Here is a 21024-nt window from a genome sequence, read left to right as displayed (position 1 = left end):
AAAAGTTGTCGTTTGGCTTTGTTTTGACCTCTGATTTCTTCTAAATGACTCATATGACTTTTCGATACTCAATTATGCATCCCAAAACCTGAAATTCACTATAAAAACACCAAATAACCTCAAATACACTTGAGAACTCGTTAGATTCATGCTAAAAATGAGAGATTTGTACATATAAAACGCACTGATCACAATGCAACTAAAAAATATAGTATAAACATGAGAACTCTTTTTGATATATTTCTCATAACCACTTTTTCTTTCTCGGCTCTTTAATTAATTTTGTTTTTGAGTTTGAATAATCGAAAAAATCATGTGAAAAAATTTAGTGTAAATGATAAGTGTGTATCATACACATTTTTCCATTACCTATAAGCTTCGATCGAAGTTTGTCTTTGAAAGTTGTTTATAATTTTTTTTGTATCTCTGAAATTATAGGTTCGTGACCATATTTAACTGCTCAAACTTCACGAAGCTAATGGAAAGCACTTCAGAGCATTTTGAACCATTCCATGAGTTGTGGAGGATCGAAATGGCAAAGCACACATCGCGACAATCATCCAGCGCAATGCAATACTTCACAAAGCTTTCTCAGAAAGTAACGTGTCCATGCCTTGCTAATTACTTTCGCGGCATTCTAAAAAAAATTATATTAAATTAAATAAGGGGTAAAATTTTATCACTAAATAACTAACAATTGTTATTTGAATGTAATCATTTTATTTATCTAGAAAATTAATTTTTTAGATGTAATAATTCTAAATCGCAAGATCCATATTTTATTTGTAATTTTTTATTTAAAATAATTGTTAATATGTGTAAATAATTGTAAATTATTGTGAAACTTTGTTAATACGTCTAAATGTCAATTACGATCGCATGAACACAAAATAAGAAAAATAAATTATACGTATATTTTGGGCACTGATGTTATTTTAGCAATCCACGTAATTATGTACAAATAAATGTTTGCAATGTTTTTGGAATTAATACGACACTTTACATAATTGATTGAAATATTTAAACGCATAAAACGATTCAAATTGAAACGAATAACTACCCAAAAAGTTCAAATAAAAACATAAAATAAATGTGTCAATATCTATTAACATGTGTAAATAATTGTAATTTTTTTTAAATATATGTTAATATTTATAAATGCGAATTACGATGACACAAAATAAGAGAATTAACTGTTGCGTATATTTTAGACACTAATATAATTTCGGCGATCCACAAAATTATGTAGAAATAACTACTTGCTATATTTTTTAAAATAATATGGCACTTAATGATTGTCGGCTGAATATATGATTTCAAATTTTAAACGCATAATAAAATTCAAATTCAAACGAATAACACTTAATATATTCAAATAAAAATAAAAATACACAAAGGAAAATTATGGAAAGCCCAAAATGTCCAAGGGATGCAACGTCACTTTATAGGCCTGTACATCGGATTGGGTTATTCGGGTTTGTACATTTTCATGAACCCGACCCGAAATCTTCGATTTGTCATTTTTATAACCCAACCCAAACCGTTTATGGTACTGAAACCAAACCAACCCGAACCGGTATTAATCGGGTTGGTTTGGTTTGATTTATTTGATGTGGTTTAAGTCGGGTTGTTCGGATTAATTTGTCACAACAAATGTACAAAATAGAATCGTTGAATCAAATTCATAAAAAAAAAAATCATGCAAATACTAAGAATAAATAAATTATGTCTCATCTCAAATTTCATACTCCATAAAAATCTAGACATCGTGAAAAATCTGTAAAAGAAAAAAAAAACGAGTTGTTGAAACTAATATAAGTAAGTCTTTATGATCATATTGAGTCTATTTATATTATCTATTTATCAACTGTCGTGAGCATAAAAATACACCTATAAAATAATTAATTAATTTAAAAATGCATTTATATTCTTATTTTAAAACCATAAAGCATATGGTGTATTTTTTTTATTTTACCTTGATAACATTTTTCATTTTTTTAGAGAATTTTTTTTTTTATTTTAACGGGATCGGATTGGTTTGGTTCAACCCAATCTCATGACGATCAAAAACCAAACCAACCCGAAACACTAGCGGGTTGAGTTGGTTTCAACCCAAATTTTTTCGGATTGTAATGGGGCGGATTAGAAAAGAGTGCGGTTTGGTTAGGGTGATCGGGTTGTTTGGTTTGTCGGTTCTCATGAACACCCCTAGTTATTTACCTAAAATTAACAAAAAAAAAATGGAATAATTTAAAGTTTCATATTGCTATATATCTATTATACCTTATTTTTAATTGTTATTTGAATTATTTTTATTTTAAATGAAATTATAAACAGTAAACAAAGTAAAATAAAATTTAAAATAATAAATTATTTAAAAAAAAATCTATAAACATAAAAAAAAATTATTGTATCGGGTTTTTGCTCTTCTCTATTCGAAGTTGCCAAATAATGCCCAATGAATTGATGATATTATTCTATCGGGCAGTTGTTTAAAAAAATAAAAAGATATTATTCTATCGGGCCTGGAGTTGCTGATATGTTTATTGGGCCTGTATTCCCATTAGTGCACTAGTCCAAGTTTTTAGGATAAGAGCCTTTAGATATGAAATCTTTTATCTAGTATTTGGTCATCAAACAATCAATTGGGTTTATAAGAAAATAACGCCACAACCAAGTCAACAAACACAACACTTTATAAAAAAAACAATTTTTTTTGCTAGAGCAACTAATGCGTCTTCAAGTCAGCAACGACGACGCTAATTCCATGGCTGCTTCCACGGCCGATGGCGAGGCGGCACAGCAACGTGGCTGCATCGACACCGGTGGTGGTAGATGGGAATAGACCATCACCATGATCATGGTCATTTGATGCGTTGACTGAACGTTGACCATCTCCAGAAGTAGAATTGGTGTCGAGATCACGAAGGCACTTATTGGCTACGTCGCAAGCGAGGTTGTCAGACATGACATCCCAAAGACCGTAGGTGGCAAGAATCAAGCACTCGTCTTCGTCTCTTGATCTTTCTATCATAAACATCTCCACTTCCCTTGTCCCTGGTGATCGTGCCTCCTGATTTTCTGGTATTTAATTCAATTTCAATACTTTAGTTTATTATGGCTCCGTTTGACATAACTTTGTTTTAAAAAAAATTGCTTTTATTTTTTTTCAAAAACTGACAGGTGTTTAGTAAATTGTATGTTTATAAAACAGTTGTTGCTGTTAACAAAAATTAATTTAGCGTTTAGTAAAATAAATATATTATAGTAAAAAGACTAAAATAGACATGTTCTTAAAAATTAAATAAAAATTATTAATATGTTTATTTATATGCATATATACGAATAATATTTTTTTCTAAAAAAAATCAAAGAGAAAAAAGATAACGTAACAAGACAAACTACTATTGGACTCTAACGGCCAACGATATTCCAATAAAATGCACAAATAATTTTTGAACAAGTTTCACTCTTAAATAGAAGAAAAAGATGAGGCAGAGAAAAGTTATGTATTATGGTACAAAAATTCTCACAATTTATGAAGGAAAATAGAATTTAAAATATCATACAGATGACTTAGAAACACTTTGTACGAGGATATTACGGTAATTTGTATAGCAAACTTAAAACCACTTTTCTAATAGCTAAGAATCCTAGTTTTTCCATCTCATGTACAAAATCTAAAATCGCTTTTGAAGTTTTTTGTAAAAACAGTTTTGCCAAACATCAGATAAGCAGTTTAGTTTTTTCTAAAAACAAAAACATGACATTTTAATCTCAACCAAACGCAGCCTATATATGATAGAGCAGTGTAGTTCAGCAGCGCCCGCTGAAACGTCATTTTTCTATATAATAGGACTATATAGGGGTTAGTAGCTTTTTAATTGATACAATTTGTTTTTTTTAATCAAAGTAAAGACTCTTCAATAATTAAGAAAACAAAATACGATTTGAATATAATAAGCATAAAAAATTGATCACAAAATATTGTTAGAAAATATCAACCTACTAATAATTGTGGCAATTAGATCAATAGCCTAATAGTCCTATCTGCTTTTAAAAATTAGTCAAAATTTCATTTTATTAAGAAAACAGTTTATCTGGCCGAAGTAAACTAATTAACTGGTTAAATTAATTTAATTTACTTGGAAAAATAGCCCACCAGGTCGAGGCAAATTAAATTAACTTGCACAGTTAATTAATTTACTTCGGTCTGATGAGTTATTTTCTTAATAAAATAAAACTTTGGTTAAAAACTGAAACGAATATAAAGAATTGCCTAGTTGCTACAAATTTTTCTTAATAATTTTCCATAATAATAATAAGTAATAATTTTAATAATAATAATAATAACAACAAGTAATGAATATTTTAGTGATTCCAATGTCAACAATATAAGATCCTAGATGTATATCAAAGCGTGATGATTTGTGAAAATATCAACGTAAACTAAACTCCATCGACGACTTTATAATTAGATTGGATTTTTATGGTGTGTGTACGATAAATGAAAAGAAACGTTGGGCTAAAAAACTAATGAATAAGGGTATAATCAATATGATATTACCAAGCGGACGAGACACTTGAAGAACTTTATACCCTCGTATCTCATCATCATCATCATGAGCTATAGTATCATCAGATGATCCTTTAGGCTGAAAAGGTAATGAAAGATGACGATCAGCGACAAGACAACACACTAACCAAATATTATGCAAACAAATATATGAGAACCTTAATATTATATTGACGTTGACGATCATGACAAAGAGGAATGGGAACTCCGTCGCTGCTGAGGACGACGCGAGAAGCGCCGCCGCCGCTACAGGCGACCACTATATGCTCCGCCGTCAGAATAGTCACTGCGGCGGCGGCGGTGCGGGACCCACCACCGCCGTCGGCCATCCTCTCAAAGCTCCTCCGCAGGGACGACAGAAGGTGGTCGTTCCACCACTGCCGGTGGGTTCGCCGCCGCACCGGAGCGAGGCCGCTTTTCTCCGATCTGAGCGCGTGGTCCACGCGCTCCAGCTCCTCCGCGACTAGACGGTGCATATGTTGCTTGTAGAGAGACGAGGCCTATAAATATTTTGTTACCGTTAATATAGAAGAGAGAGACTATATGTTTGGTATATTTGTAACTGAAATGATGATAAGACAAGTGTTCTTATAAATATTTGAAAATACATATATATATATATATATATATATATATACATATGAATCACAACTGTGTCATTGCAATTCGAATGGTTATTTGAAAATTAAATACGAGTAACAAAAGCTATATTTTATGTGGAATTAACTGGCGGAGAGAAAATAAATAGGCGTGTAGCATATTATTTCTCATGAACATAGAAAGTTATTATTTTATGTGAAACATTTACATGCACAGAAACAAAAACTATACCCACAACAAACAAACATCTTTGACTAATTTTTTAATTATTTTTTATTGTTGTGGTAAAGAGTGACACGTGTTCTTACATGACCATCATATACGGCAAAGAAATGCAAAGCCTCCCCACCAGAAAACACGTCCGGCGAACAGAAGTCCTCTTGAACCCACGCAGCGCCGCCGCCCACGTGGCTCCTCTCCGCTAAACATGTCATCGAAATCTCGCTATACGACGGCATCGGGCTCCGGAACAGCCGCCACCGCCTTGGAAGCGCCGCGCCGGCGTCAGAATCGGAGTCGTCGTTTTCCTCCCCTTCCTCGTCCTTCTCCGCCGAACGCCGCTTCGGTAGTGTCGTACGGACGGGGGGCCAGTTGGTCCTCGTCCGCCTCATCTCGATTCTCCGGCGGCGGCGCTGCCGGCACATCGCCGGAGAATCTTCCAGAGAGTGCTTCCGTACGGCGGGTCTTCTCGTAGTGTGTCCCAGTTGCAATAGTCGTACCATGTTTTGGAATACGTTCGTCACTGAAAATGCTCTATATATATAAAATATGTATATACATTACATACACATTTGTATTGATATATGTGTGGGGTATTTGAATGAGTGATAATAGGAAGTTGTGGGAGTGGGAGTGAAACGTGAAGTTGGAGACGTTGTTTGTGTCGTGACTCGTGGAAGGAGAGACTGTGCCACTTGACGCCTTTGCATGGCCCATGAAACCTTCCACGTGGCTTTCCCTTTTTGTTGGATTGGTTTGTTCTTATTTATCCTTGCTTACACGCGTCTCTGTTATGTCAGGGATATTATAGATTTGGCCAGATTCCACTTCAGAGATATTATAGATCAATTGAAATTTTAACCGGGAAAAGAAACAGTATAAATGTTAGCTGATTTTTTTCGAAACCATAAAGAATATAGGTTTAAATATTCTTTCTACGAACAACAAAAAATATCCAATAATTGATGTTTGATGATTAAAAAAAAATTGTACTAAAATTCAATGGTGAAGAGATCAATATAGCAGCTACAATCCGATCAAATATATATATATATAGCAGCAACTGCTTGCGGTGACATCTTACAAAATCAAACAAAATATATAGATTGTGCATTTCATCAATTATTTTACAAAAATCCCTCCTACCCAGGCTCTACTATACTCTATGCCTGGTCACGACTTTTATTATCTCTCGCAGCTAAAAAAAAAAAAAAAAAAAAACACATTCGAATACACACTACGTACACATAAAATCCGTGTATATATATGACTCTATACTCTATGCTACACAAATCGCACCCTAAAACAAAACATCAAATCTACCACGTATATTACAAAAGCGCTTGTATTTTTAATTCTAGTAATGTATTCTCTATACCTCTCTTCTTAGCTAGCTCCGCCTCAAATCGACAACGATGACGCTTATATTGTCTAAGCTTCTGCGACCCAAAGCGAGGCGGGTGAGAATGGCTGTGATGAGGGTAATGCGATCCAGCGCCTCGACAGCCTCGCCGCCGCTGGCGATACACTCTGCGGCCACTCTGCAAGCCGTGTCGCTCGAAAGCACGTCCCACAATCCGTCGCTCGCGATGATCAAACACTCGTCCTCCGATCCTCTTTTTGTTATGGTTATCTCCGGCTCTGATATCACATATTGTTTTAAATACTTGTCACCTGCCAAATACATATACGTGATCGATCCCATAACATGGTAAAAACTTTTTTTTTTTTTTTTGTATAGCAACAAAATTTGTTTAAGAAACCTACCTATGGCTCGAGACATTGCAAGAATGCCTTCCACTCGAGCTCCGTTCGAAAAAATGACACGTCCCCCGGCGGCTTCAATCCTCGCAAGCTCATCCGATCTATTCGGCTGCAAGTTATACATTTGGAATCAGAAACTGATCCCAATTCATGTAATAAATACAAATCAATTTGCATAACATTTAATCAATACTATGTGGTCTTATTTTATTTTTTTTAGAACAACTATGCGGTCTTATACGGAGTCTTATTATTTACAAAAATTTTAAAAGAGAAAAGCTAGGCTGGTCATGCACAATATATATTGTATGTTAATACGCGCAATTTATTTTCTGATCCAGTCATACTCAATGGTACCATCATGAGATTCTATTTTACAAAATCAGTTAATAAGTATAATAACTTATAAAGCATTTTAATTCCCATTATTTTTCAACGGTATTAGTTTTAGTTTTTTAAACTAAAAAAATGTATTTAAAATATTATAAACAGTAACGATTTTTACTTCTGTCTCTTTCGTGTTCTACACGATTGATTCAGATACTATTATTTGTTTTTTTTCGTATTTAAATAAATTAAATATATGATGTGAATGAATAAAAATAACTGATATTTACATATAAATATTATACTCAAACGCCAATAAAAAGAAGATTCATAACACTGTTGTTTATTTCAAAGTATGATTTCGTCATTTTAGTTAAACAGGGGGTATGAACCCGATATTTTTAAAAATAAAAAATTAAACTCGACATTTAACTAAAACACAAAATATATAGATGTCATTTTCCCATAATGATATAATACTAAAACATTGAAACCTTGTGATCAATAGAGAGAGGCACCGCGAGGCCACGGCGGCAGAGGACTGAGCGAGAGTCTCCGACGTTGGCGACGACGATGTGTTCGGGAGTGAGAATGGCCACGGCAGCGGTGGATCCACCGACGGCGAAATCCTCGATTTCGTCGGAGGAATTGCTCAAAGCCTCCAAATCCATTCTGGCAAAGCTCCTCTTCATCACTCTCCGCCACCACCACTCCTCTAGATCTCTCTCCCTCTCCGCCTCCTCATCTCCCCTCGCAAATCTCAGCCGCCCCATCTCCTCCGCCACTATCACGTTCATCCTCTCCTTGCACAGCTCCGAAACCTGTAGATATATACTATGTTAGAGAAACTTATGAGGGAAAGGTTAATTCATCATACAAAACAATAAACTAAAAGCTCTTTATTATTGTTAGTGTAATATATAAGGAGGGGTTCATATTAAGTTTAAAAATTGTTTAACATGTAGATTATAATAGAGAAGCTTAAGAGCGGTCGGTTAATTTTATCATAAAAATCAATATATTATTAAAGGCTATGAAAATAAATATTTTTTTGTTTTGTTTTAATGTATTAAATTATAAATTTAGAAAGGACTCATTATTAGCTTTTTATATCAAGCACAATTAATCATCACCACAAAATATCTTCGCCTAGTAATTATTTATTACATGGGAGCCACCGTGTCCGTCGTAGACAGCGAAGAAGTGAACCGGCAGCCGGCGAGCGATCTCCGGCGTAGTGAGCGCCGTCCGTACGGCCACCATGTCCTCCATGTACCTGCACCTTCCGGCGACTGACAGCGTGGCGAACGTGGGTTCCGTCGGCGACGCCGTCGGATCGATACGCTCCGCCGCGTCCTCGCCGTCGCTTGACGAGCTCGCCACCGCCTCGCCGGTCCTCAACCCCAAGTCCTCCGCCGGCGGAGGCCTCCCCACCGACGACGACGCGGACGCAGAAGCCGAGGCCGCGGCGGCGACTCTCCGCATCTCTATTCTCCGGCGTCTCCGCTCGCGACAAGTCTCCGGAGAATCTGTTTCTTCCTCGTTGAGCATTCTCCGGCAGAATTCCGTCATCGGAAGTGGTCTTCAATCAGGTTTCGCCTGAGACACTGGCTCACACTCTAAATACATTGAGAATACATATATATATATATATAAATATTATTTATTTTAATTAGCTGATGCTTTTTTCGGTTAATAATTAATGAAGTTTTCTGTGTAATTTCGGGCAACGCGCCAAGCTCGCACGGGCAGCTCGGTTGAAGCTGCCCGAGCTCATCGCCAGAATATCCTATCGTCGCGCCACGTGTTCGAGATTGGAGTCCTGCTCACTGTGAGCGTGACCCAATGACCGTCAACCTCGTCTTTTTACACAGTGGTACACGTGTTAAAACAACCTGCGGGCGTGTGGATATGTACGCGTGGCTTAAGGTCTAGTTGCCAGCGTGGCGATATCGGCAAAATTCAACATTAAAGGCCCGTTCGGTGGTCAAATCTCTATTTTCAGTTAAAAGTCTTTTATCATGGCCACTTTTTTCTTTCTTAAGGCGACTGAAAAAACAGCGATCCGTTTGCTCGTAAATTAAAATATATAGTGTCTTAAGTATGCGTGTACTACAACAGATAAATGCTCTAAAAATAACAATGAATTTATACTAAATAAAAAACAAAGTCTCTTCGCTAAGTAATTATAATAATAGGTGGTTTGGAATAAATAATTTTGTTATGAATTATTTTTATTGTTATTTAATTTCTCTATTTTTTTTAAATTGTATAATAATAAGGATTATATGACCTGATAATGTAAGAGTGAAAGAGACAAAAATATAACAAAAATATTAGTTTAACTTTTATTAAAAAAAAAAAACTCTCTCAAAAAAATCTCATTCAACACTTTATAATTCACAAATTGGTATTAGATCCTAGATGAATATCGAAGTACATATTATTAGTTTATATTCGATATAAAACACTAAAATACCTTTATTAGGACCACCATTCATTTATCTTGCTTGATAGTAAAACCACACGTCTCTCCCCAAGAGGATCTGAGAGAGAAGTCGATCTCCCATCGCCGATAAAAAAAATTAAAAATTCCTTCACCAAACCACTAGTCGCACAGATCTTGCGCCACCCCGGTGATGCCGACCCTTTAGGGATTTTAGTGGTCTGTCTTGTCTCAAACCACGAGAAAGTTTAAACTTGTGACGCGGAGACCTGTTTAAGAGAATCTCGTACTCGATCGATGACAAACACTCCCCAATGAGCTTAACAAAGGTTGGAGAGAAACCACAACATCTAAGGACCCCGAGGAGAAATCCCCACTCTAAACAGTCATAGGCCTTGTTCATACCAATCTTTATACCAACGCACCGAATTTTTTTTTCTTTTTCATCGTGTGTAATATCTCTCTCGCAAGCATTCCAATCTCGGCTATCCATAGACCTCGAACAAAAGCCGGCACATTGAATTCAAGTGAATAGAAAGTATCTAGACTGTCTAGTTGAATAAATACTGGCACTCTCGTCATAACTGTTTCATGACTTTAAGGCTAATAGGGAGAAACAAGCATTGGAAGAACCAAGCAAAGACGGTCGGTGATGATCTTCGATACAACTTTGTAGCTAAAATTGCATATATACACTAATAGGATGGAATTTGTCGAACGCATCTTCACACTTTGGAATAAGGGTGATGAACATGTCTCCATCCTCTGCGAGGAAAATACAGTGACAAAAAAACACTGCCATATTCCAATTAAGTATTCCATCAATACATCATTTGGAACTTAACATATTATCGTTGGATATGAAATTAATCCAGTTGTTTTTATCAATACAGTTTGTTTGAATCTTAATTTATAGAGAAACCACATTATTATTAGTTAAGGCTTTAATGCGGCTTTCTGCTGACGGACCAATCATTAGAATTGATTTTTTTTTGGGCCGGTTAGATATCTAGCCCAAATTGACTATCTCTTTTAAAATTCTAACCCAACTATTACTTAAATTAGGTAACTAGCCCAATCCACTACCAAACAATATTATATTCTTATCTTACCCCTCATCAAATACACACCAAATTTTTTGGATCCGACTCCAAATCCTTCAATCCTCCGATATTGCCTCCGAACTCTCCGTTGATTTCGAATCCCTTAATCCTCCGATATTGCGCCCGACCTCCTTTTCCGCCACCAATTTTCTGATTTTGTCACTTCCGAAGCCGACGAAGCGTCTCCGTTCTCAGACTTGGAAAAAATGGTAAGTATATATTATTTCCAATTCGATTAACCCATAGAACACCATAATCGAAACCCTCCCCCGCATCTCCGATCAATTCTCTGTTAGATTAACTATAAAATATGCTTTTTCAAATGGTAAATAATATTTACTATCGGACCATCCGATAGTAAATATTATTTACCATTCGAAAAAACAAAATACTTGTCTCCGATTTGACGAACGATTCCATGATTCAAATCTGATGATGAATAAATGGAAAAAATTTGGAATTAACAACCAAATAAGAACGAAGTTGTTAGAAACTAAAGAACCTAAACACCTACACTAGACAAACATAAACTAAGATGGATTAAATGACTAACCTAAACGAACAGATAATATAAGAACAGTAGAAGAAAATTTACGAAATCGATGATCCTACTATTCCAAATGAGTTGTCGAATATCCTGGTTGCAAATCGCAGGATAATTTTAATGGTAAATAATATTTACAGTCGGGCCATCCGATAGTAAATATTATTTACCATTCGAAAAAACAAAATACATGTCTCCGATTTGGCGAACGATTCCATGATTCAAATCCGATGATAAATAACTGGAAAAATATAGAATTAACAAACAAATAAGAACGAAGTTTTATGAAACCAATGTCAATTTTGGAAGTATGAGAAATATGGGCTATTTCTCTAAATAAATAGATAGTTGGGCTATAATTTAAAAGTCCCCTCTATAAGTAGGCTAGTTGTTTATAAATCTTTTTTTTTCCTAAACACATTATTATTGTCAAATATGTAACTTAGAGTATCTCTAACCCAAAACTCTAAAATGCAATTTTTTGTATACAAGTGCCAAAATGCATTTTCTATTAATATCAAACAGAGTTTCATCTCAAACCAAATACTCAATTTTTAACACCAAAAAAACATATACTTTATTTCTCTATTATTTTAATAATTTTGACAACTTTATATTTATTACACTAGAGTCATATTTATTTAACTTGCATATTTTTTATCCAAAAATGTTATATATATTTTTATAAAATAAACACATATTGCATATATAACATATATATACTTGGTACACAATTTATAAAGTAATATCATACAAAAATATTAAATAATTTTATATTTATATATGTATGTCATGTTATTTATAATCTAACTTGTTTGCAATGAAAATTGATATTTTAATAGATTTTTTTAGTGTAAGTATTTTCTATCACATATCAAAATTAATTATCATATCAAATTAAAATTAGCTAAAATTATTTATATGCAATTTTGTGATGAATGAATACAACAACACATAAAATTTATAAATATAAGAAGTTTTGTGGTTGATTTATAACTACATAAATTAGTTTTATATTATTAACATCCACTAACAAATAGAGTTGAATGAATAGGGAAATTCTATATTTGAAATTTTATTATTCATTAACTCCATAATAAAGTACTAAAACATAGAGTTGGGGTGAAGCAATTCCAATTCTATATTTGTTACATCATACTTCCATAAAGTGAGATGATCTTATATATGCGATAATTATTTTAACTTTGGGCTATATATTCATAGAGAGAAGCGTTTCATGTTTAACAATATAAATGTTACTACAATTTTTTTGAACGATAAAAAGCATATTGACTAAATTTTTTTTCTTTTCTTTCAGAAGAGCAAGAAAAGATCTCATGATATTCATAAAAACTTGTGCCAAAATCCACCGGTTAAGAGATCAATATAACGGTACTTGACAAATTTGACGTGCGATCTCAAAAAATAAAAAAAAATAATAAGAATTTTACAAAATGACCTGACCCAGGCTCTATCATTAATGCGTTTGGTTCAGATTAAAAAACTCTGTTTTTGTTTTTTAAAAAAACTAAACTGCTTATCTAGTGTTTGGCAAAATTGTTTTTACAAAAAACTTCAAAAGCGATTTTAGATTTTGTACATGAGATGGAAACACTAGGATTCTTAGCTTTTAGAAAAAGTGATTTTAAGCTTGGTACATAAATTACTGTAATATCCTCGTACAAAATATTATTCATATATATGTATATAAATAAGCATATCAATAATTATTAATTAATTAGTAAGAACATGTCTATTTTAGTCTTTTTACTATAATATATTTATTTTACCAAATGCTAAATCAGTTTTTGTTAACAGCAACAACTGTTTTATAAACAGTTTACCAAACACCTTGTAAGTTTTTGAAAAAAAAACAGTTTTTTTTTAAAACTGAATCTAAAAGCACTTTTTTTTAGAAACAAAAGCTATGTCAAACGGGGCCATACTCTGCCTGGCCACGTACTATCCCACTCGCATCGAAAAAATTAAACACCGAATGTCTACATTCAATGTATCTCAAAATCCCTAGAAAAATAACCAAATAACTGAAACAACTCTCTCTCTTTATTACACAAACCAAACCTAATCCTCTGGCTTAATAGCTAAGCACCATGCATTTCATGTCACTCTATCTTCTTTATATAAACACAAATTCAAATTAAATCTTACCATACGGATCCTAGGGTTTTCTCAAGCTATATACGGTAACGGTAAAGGGTGATGTAGCTAAATAGCTAATTTAAAATTATGAATTTGTAAAATAGTCAATGTTTGTCTTAATTTAGTGAAATAGCTAAAATGTGCAGCAAGTTAGTTTAAAAAAAAAATTTGAACTCAAGATTAATTTTTTTGAAAATGATAAATATTGCTTATAATAATAGTCAATAAATTTTATCTTGGCTGTCAAATTTTTTTTGAAAACATAAATTTGGCTACTTTGCTGAAAAGTTTAAACCTTGACTATTTTGCTAATCAATAAGTTTCAAATGACTATTTTGTACAGTATATATATATACACACACACAAGTGCCATAATAATAATCAAATTGATCTAGCTCCGCTTCAAATCGACGACAATGATGCTTATGTTATCCAAGCTCCTCTGTCCCAAGGTGAGGCGGGTGAGAATGGTGGCGGTGAGTGTGGTCCACAGTGGCGGACGAAGCGGGAATCCCGATGCTGATACACTCCGCCGCAAACTTGCAAGCTGTATCACTTGAAAGCACGTCCCACAAGCCGTCGCTTGCGATGATCAAGCACTCACATCCTCGGCTCCTCTCTTTGTGAATCATCTCCGGCTCCGATATCACATACGGTCTTAAGTAAGTGTCCCCTGCGAATTAAGTACGTATAGTTAATATCAACAAAAAAATGATGTTATAGCTGAATAGCATATTGAAATTAACAAATAGTCAAAATTTGTCTAACATATTTAAAATAGTCAAAATTTGTCTAAATGAGTGAAATAGTTCGAATTTATATAAATGTGCAAGTACATAGTTTAAATTATTTTTTTGTCCCTGCAATCAATATAAATGTGGCTAGTTACTAAAAACTTAAACGCGAAACTAATTTGCTAAAAAATTGATTTCTAATGACTAATTTGTATATTTTATTTCTTTAACATCATTATTCTTATTTCATTTTGATGAGACTTGCCTATGGCTCGGGACATTGCAAGATCGATGCCTTCCACTCGAGCCTCATTTATGCAAATGACACGTCCCCCGGCAGCTTCAATCCTTGCCAGCTCATCCGATCTATTGGGCTGCATTTTAAATTTGGAATTAGACACCGAGATCGATCCAAATAGATACTAACATGTGTATTACTACATATCAAATCTCTCTTTCTCCATCAAAGTGTTTCAAAAAAAAAAAAAAACACAAATCAATTTGCATCATATTTAATATATACTATAGCGTAAAAGTATTTTGAGGTTCTATCTCAATATTATATTAGTCGACAACGAAACGATGAAGGGAGCCACGCATGACTTTTTATAAAGAGAACGAATAATTTATCCCAATGAATGTGGGACTTCCTCATATATAATATTCCTTTTTTCACTCTAATTAACCAAGATCGATCCAACCAGATATCATCTATCTTCTAATCATTATTATAATATCACCATATTATCTTAATAACACCGAAAAAAGAGCTATTTAACAAATAGCTTATAAACATGTATCAATTACACAACGATGTTTGTAATAGACTAGCTAGGCACTCACACGCAAAAAAAACAAAAATTATAAATCATCATATATGTCTTCAATGAAGTTATCAATATTATTTCAATTCCACTGAGTTTCTAGACTTTCTATTCATACTTCAAAATATATATATATATATATATATATATATATATATATATATATATATATATATATATATATATATATATGATCGGTGGAGAGAGGCACGGCGAGGCCACGGCAGCAAAGGACAGCGCGGGAGTCTCCGACGTTGGCGACGACGATGTGTTGAGGGGTGAGAATCGCCACAACAACGGTGGATCCGCCGAAGGCGACTTCTATTCCGTCGGGAGAGGTGTAAGTGGCCCCCGAGTGCAGCCTCGCAAAGCTCCTCTTCATGACTCTCCGCCACTACCACTCCTCCGCCTCAGTCTCCCTCTCCTCCGCTCCCCGCACGAATCTCAACCGCCCCATCTCCTCCGCCACTATCACGTCACTACAAGAAATACTGGCAACAACCACAATTTTTATATACGAGAATAGCCACGACATTTGAAGCTACAGCCACGACTAGTCGCGGCTATATCAATTTTTTTCTAAAAAAAGCGGCACTTTGCTCAAATTTTTGCTGGAAAAAGAGCGCTATCAAATTTTCTCTAAAAGAAAGAGCGACACTTCTTTTTCTCCGTAAAATTCATTTCCCTCTTTCCTTATCCCATTAGCTCTCTCTCTCTCTCTATCTCTCTATCTCTGTCTCTCTTTCCGCCATGCCTCACCTCTTCGTGTCTTCCCCAGTTCCATCACCGATCAAGGTTTATGACCTAATTTTGAATTTATTTTTGGGTCTGTTCTTTTGAATTTTAAGCTTTCTTCGTCGATATTGAAAATGGATTTTCCATAATCGACGTCTTGGTGGCACACCACTGATGCATCAGCGAGAATCAAAGACAAAGAAGGAGAACCCGACTTTGAAAAACTCCAAACACACCAAAGTTAGTCTATCTTGCAAGGTAAACCTTTTATTTACCTTCTTCGGGACGGATTTTAAGAAAATAAGTCAGGGTTTGCTGTATCCGGGTCCCAAGCTAAGTCTATGATTATCTTTTGGGTTTACGGCTCATAAGATTTAGTTACTTTGAACATATAGCCAGATAATTGCCATGTCTCCTTTTTTTTTTTTTTTTTACATTTCTTTAGAGAAGAAGAAAAAAGCTGATACCTTTGCTATAAATTTTATCAGATGATTTACTAGTTGTATGAATTGCTTTACAGAAGTTCAAACTGATTGATACTGCTGGAATCAGAAGGAGAGTCGCAGTAGCTTCAGTCGGTAGTCTGACAGAGGCTTTATCTGTCAATCAAGCTTTTCATGCGATTCGTCGTTCAGATGTTGTGGCTCTTGTTATTGGGGCCATGGTCTGGATCTCAGAGCAGGTATGTCAAAGTCTAGGACTTTTAAGCCGACAAGTTTTACCGTCTAAATATGATTTCCTAAGAGCCTTTATAACATTGTAGGTTTTCAAGATCGCCAACAGAATAGAAAAAGAAGGGAAAGGTTGCCTTATCGTAGTGAACAAGTGGGACACCTTACCAAATAAGAACCAACAGACCGCAATGTATTACGAACAAGATGTTCGTGAAAAACCCCGCACGCTCGATTGGGCTCTGATTGTATATTCAACAGCTATTGCAGGTCCGAGTGTTGAAAAGTGCGTTCTTTCTTCTACGTATTAAAAACCAGTTTACAAGTTTCGGCGAGGCTTGTGCGAGCTGTGCCTTTTTTGTGTTCATCTTCGTCGTTGTTTTGTTTTTTCAAAAGGATTATTATTGCGGCGAGTTTAGTTGAAAAAGAGGTCTCGGCGGTTAGGCACTTCCATATTGAATCAAGTTGTGAGAGAAGCGCTAGCTTTCAAAGCTCCTCTACGTACCCGAGGTGGCAAGCGCGGGCGTGTTTATTACTGTACTCTGTACGAGTAGTGATTTACTTTACTTTGATATAGTATATAATATTTTGGTTTATTAGCGTCGCGAGCGTTATTTATTTTAGTATTGTATTGTATTTAATACTATAAGACATTTTATTAGTATAATTATGAGTTCATCGTATCGTATGAATGAAATATATCTTATTTTGGTTTATAAGATTTTATTTATGTAATTATTTTTACATTTGAACCATCTAAAAATTGGCGGAAAAAGGACGGGAAAAAATGGCAGGAAAAAATAACGGGAAAAAATGTCTGAAAAAAATGGCGGGAAAAAATGGTGGGAAAAATTGGAGGAAAACAGGTTTTTCCGACAAAATAATATGGTCGAAATCAGCCGCGACAACAGCCACGACTAGTCGCGACTAAATTTAGCCACAACTTTTATCGTGACTGTTGTCGCGGCTGAAAGAGCAACCACCACGACTTTTATAGCAACAGCCACGACTTTTGTCGCGACTGTTGCCAGTTTTTGTTGTAGTGCGTTCATCCTCTCCTTGCATAGCTCCGAAACCTAACCAAGGTTATAATTTTAAGAATAAAGTATTTTAGAGGGGCTAAAATTAAAAGAATTAAAAAAAATGAAGCACAAAAAATTTAAAAAAAATTAAGTATTTAATCAATTAAAATGTTTATGATTGCTATATAACCAAACATTTCGTAAATCTTAGCTAAAGAGCTATAAAAATGACGTGTTATTCTTGATTTGTCATTTCATAAAAATGTGTGTTATTGACGTCAAAATATATGAATGAGATTTATGAAATACTAAATATATACCAGTGTGAAATTGCAAATACGATTATATATTTAATAGACTAAAAAATTTATACTATAATTATTTAAAATTTGAGAAATAGGCCAACGAAGCTTAAATATTTCAATATTAAAAGTAGAACCATGGTCATGTTTATCTTGAATTAACCTAGATCTGCTTTAAAAGTAGGGCTACAATTGACCATAACCAGATTTGAGTTACGAGTTAATGTGATTATATACTTGAGAGCCTCCGTGTCCATCGTAGACTGCGAAGAAGTGAACTGGCATCCGGCGAGAGATCTCCGGCGTAGCGAGAGCCATGTGAACAGTCATCGCGTCCTCCATGAACCTCGACCTCCCTGGGACCGAAAGCGTCGCGAAATTCGGCTCCTCGTTAGGATCCCCGGCCACGTCATCGCAGCTCGACGAGCTGGCCACCGATGCGCCGGTCCTCTCCGACGACGGCGAAGACGCAGAAGCCAACGCCGCGGCGGCGACTCTCCGGATCTCGATTCGCCGGCGCCTCCGCTCGCGGCCCGTCTCCGGAGTATCCGTTTCATCTTCGTTGAGCATTCCCCAGCAGAACGCCGCTCATCTCCGTCGGCACTTTGAATGTATTTTATTTTATATTTTATGTTTAAATTAGGTATTGCAGTTTTGCTGTTTTCGGTTATTAAATAAGGAAGATTTTTCTTTGTGATTTTTCGGGCAGCTCGGTCGAAGCTGCCCGACCTCTCACCGCATAGTCGCATGAAAATCCTTACATGACGCCACGTGTCCGACCGGGACCCGATGCCCACACAATCCGGGGATGTAGATGCGTACGCGTGGCTTAATGGTTGATTGCCAGCGTGGCATTGAAGGCCCTTGTCAAATGGTTATTTTCAGTTTTTTAGTTTATTTTTAAATAGGTCAGATTAAGACATTCTTCTTTGGATATAAAAGGGTCAAAGTATATCGTCATTTTGACCATGTTGTCAGTATGTTAGTAGATTTTGATTGAGGGTGTGACGAGCAAGTAAAAATCTTTCCCGACTTTAGAGGTCTAATTAACGAGCAACTCGTTCTTTTTTTTTTTTCAGACTTCGAAGTAAAACAAGAATTCGAAAAACGGAGTAAAGAACGATATATTCAGACCAGGAGAATTAAATAGACTAAAGCATTCTAAAGATAAAAAAAAAAAAAAAAAAACTTCAAACATAAAATTAATGACGTTTTTTTAATCAATTATAAAAAGAAAATTTATTTCCTTAGTCAACGTTTTGTAAATTTTAAGTAAATAATCAACGTACGTTTTATTAGTTTAACGTTTTTTTAGTTTTGGTAAATTTTAAGTAAATAACTAAAATATTTTGATAGAGTATTTCAATCAATTGACGCGTATAAATATTTAATCATTACTATACATTAAAATCTTATTAAGTGTTAGTTAAATGATAATTCAAAATTGTAAATATGATTATATATTGAAAGGACCCATTAGAAAATAGATACTTGAAATTGCCTAAACTCTATACTCTCTCATCTATTAATTAGTGTAATTCGGTTTCTCGCAAAAATAAAAAGATAATAAAAAATAATTGTGACAAATCCTTTTCTTATGTTAAAAAGAAAAAAAAAAGATGTCATATGCACATCCGAGGTATTTTGCACATCATATTGCATGATATATTGGGGATTTGTTTGTCATTGAAAGTTAAGGCATTGAATGTGACACACGAAAAATAACACCGTAAAGTAACAGATAATTTTGTCTCGATGGAAAAGTGAGGTCGAAAGAACGTGCCCGCCTGTGATGAAGCCAACAATGACAGAGGGAGTTGTATATGGTACAAATTTCACTCGATAAATATAGAGAAATTTTTATAAGTATATATATCGTTAGACTGATCACTGACCGTGAAAATGTATAATTATCGAAAACACATTAGCCTCACATGTGTACGACTGTAAAGCTGTCACCCACCTGCTTTGGTTTATTAGCTAAAAGCCATTTCACATTATTTTGTTGATAGTCCAATTTCGATCGGTTGATGTGGTGACAATGATTAAACACGAACTCTCGACAAATATTAGACGTTTTACGCTCGTCTCGTCTGTGGGAAATATGCATGTCCTGTGTGCTAGAATATGAATTACGTACGGAGATGTACTATTATGCTAATACAATTGTATACGTATAATATGTAATTAAAATATGTTTCAGGGGCATACAATATAACACATGAATCCCCTCTCTCTCCTCCCTCCCTTTTTATTCCCTCCATCGAACGTCTTTTTACTTTGAAGTTTGAACAAGCCTCTCTCCACTTTTGTGACTCTCAACTTTGAAAGGGTGACTAAAGTTTTTTTTTTAAATAAGTTTCTTTTCCGGAATTGTAACGTTGCTGCTCATAACCTTGCTCGTTTTGATCTTAATTTTAGATCGGAGTCGCACTGGCTGGGGCTTGTCCCACCGTGTACTCTCTTTGACGTTAATAGAGACCAACGAGACTGTTTTATTGCTATGAAACCACGTTTTCCTCTGCTATTCAAGTGATGGTTTAATGAATTTCTATGTGGTGCCCCCACGTTAAAATAAAATAAAAAATAAAACTCTAGATGATATTATAAAATTTGCACCTTCTGTGTACTGTATAAAGTCGGCATAAATTCTTGACGAAATTCAAAAATTAATTTATGACAAAATTGTATACAAAATTGATGACAGTATAAAAAATGTAAGTACATTTGCGTGTAAAATGAAAAAAGGTGATATTTCCGTCAATTTCAAGAGATACTTACGTCCAACTCTCCTTATTTGAGATACAAGAAAACCTGGTGGCCCAATGGACCCACGCCTACTCAATCAGGCCACATCTGGCATTAAAGCTCAAAGCCCAAAAATCTTAATCACTCATGGTCATGAAAATGCTTTGGCCCAATATACTTGTAGTCGCAACAATAAACGACACGTGTCAGATCCTTCTCTGACTTTGAAAATAAGCTTAGATAAATAGG

At 34.8% G+C, this 21024-nt stretch overlaps 2 protein-coding genes and 1 pseudogene across 4 annotated transcripts; all 3 read right to left on the bottom strand.

The window, feature by feature from the left end:
- Window positions 1-2719: 2719 nt before the first annotated feature.
- Window positions 2720-5634, bottom strand: LOC149380020 (putative protein phosphatase 2C 75). The gene is made up of 4 exons (XM_089604095.1): window positions 5485-5634; window positions 4735-5076; window positions 4568-4655; window positions 2720-3081 (listed from the first exon to the last, which is right to left on the bottom strand). Exons 1-4 carry the CDS (start codon window positions 5632-5634, stop codon window positions 2729-2731), a joined length of 933 nt encoding a protein of 310 aa, XP_089460221.1. The 3' UTR covers window positions 2720-2728.
- A 767-nt stretch (window positions 5635-6401) lies between these two features.
- Window positions 6402-9094, bottom strand: LOC149380019 (putative protein phosphatase 2C 75). Of its 2 annotated transcripts, none has more exons than XM_089602666.1 (4): window positions 8654-9094; window positions 7981-8307; window positions 7163-7268; window positions 6402-7069 (listed from the first exon to the last, which is right to left on the bottom strand). In XM_089602666.1, the coding sequence occupies exons 1-4, from the start codon at window positions 9056-9058 to the stop codon at window positions 6786-6788; spliced, it is 1122 nt and encodes a 373-aa protein (XP_089458792.1). In that variant the 5' UTR covers window positions 9059-9094; the 3' UTR covers window positions 6402-6785. The 2 variants fall into 2 exon arrangements, with proteins under 2 accessions (XP_089458792.1, XP_089458793.1); XM_089602667.1 differs by having other exon boundaries at window positions 6402-7036.
- Window positions 9095-14130: 5036 nt separating this feature from the next.
- LOC149380018 (putative protein phosphatase 2C 75) lies at window positions 14131-18608 on the bottom strand (annotated as a pseudogene). Its single transcript, XR_016294248.1, has 6 exons — window positions 18265-18608; window positions 17648-17779; window positions 16891-16945; window positions 15487-15618; window positions 14739-14849; window positions 14131-14412 (listed from the first exon to the last, which is right to left on the bottom strand). The product of XR_016294248.1 is annotated as a putative protein phosphatase 2C 75 (transcript).
- Between the last annotated feature and the right edge of the window lie 2416 nt (window positions 18609-21024).

This window comes from Urtica dioica, chromosome 12 (genome assembly GCF_054948205.1).
Source record: "Urtica dioica subsp. dioica isolate 48M chromosome 12, U.dioica_male_clone48M_v1_H2, whole genome shotgun sequence".
Taxonomy (NCBI): domain Eukaryota; kingdom Viridiplantae; phylum Streptophyta; class Magnoliopsida; order Rosales; family Urticaceae; genus Urtica; species Urtica dioica.
This window is presented reverse-complemented; position numbering and strand designations above follow the sequence as displayed.

Bases quoted from the DNA above. Each gene is read 5' to 3' on its own strand.
- LOC149380020 (XM_089604095.1), bottom strand. From the start codon at position 5,634: ATGCCGTCGTATAGCGAGATTTCGATGACATGTTTAGCGGAGAGGAGC. The intron at 5,077-5,484 runs GTAAGAACACGT...AAATATTTATAG, and splicing joins TTGCCGTATATGATGGTCAT to GCCTCGTCTCTCTACAAGCA. The intron at 4,656-4,734 runs GTTCTCATATAT...TTACCTTTTCAG, and splicing joins AACGTCAATATAATATTAAG to CCTAAAGGATCATCTGATGA.
- LOC149380019 (XM_089602666.1), bottom strand. From the start codon at position 9,058: ATGACGGAATTCTGCCGGAGAATGCTCAACGAGGAAGAAACAGATTCT. The intron at 8,308-8,653 runs GTAATAAATAAT...ATATATCTACAG, and splicing joins ACGGACACGGTGGCTCCCAT to GTTTCGGAGCTGTGCAAGGA. The intron at 7,269-7,980 runs GTTTCAATGTTT...TATAACTTGCAG, and splicing joins CTCTCTCTATTGATCACAAG to CCGAATAGATCGGATGAGCT.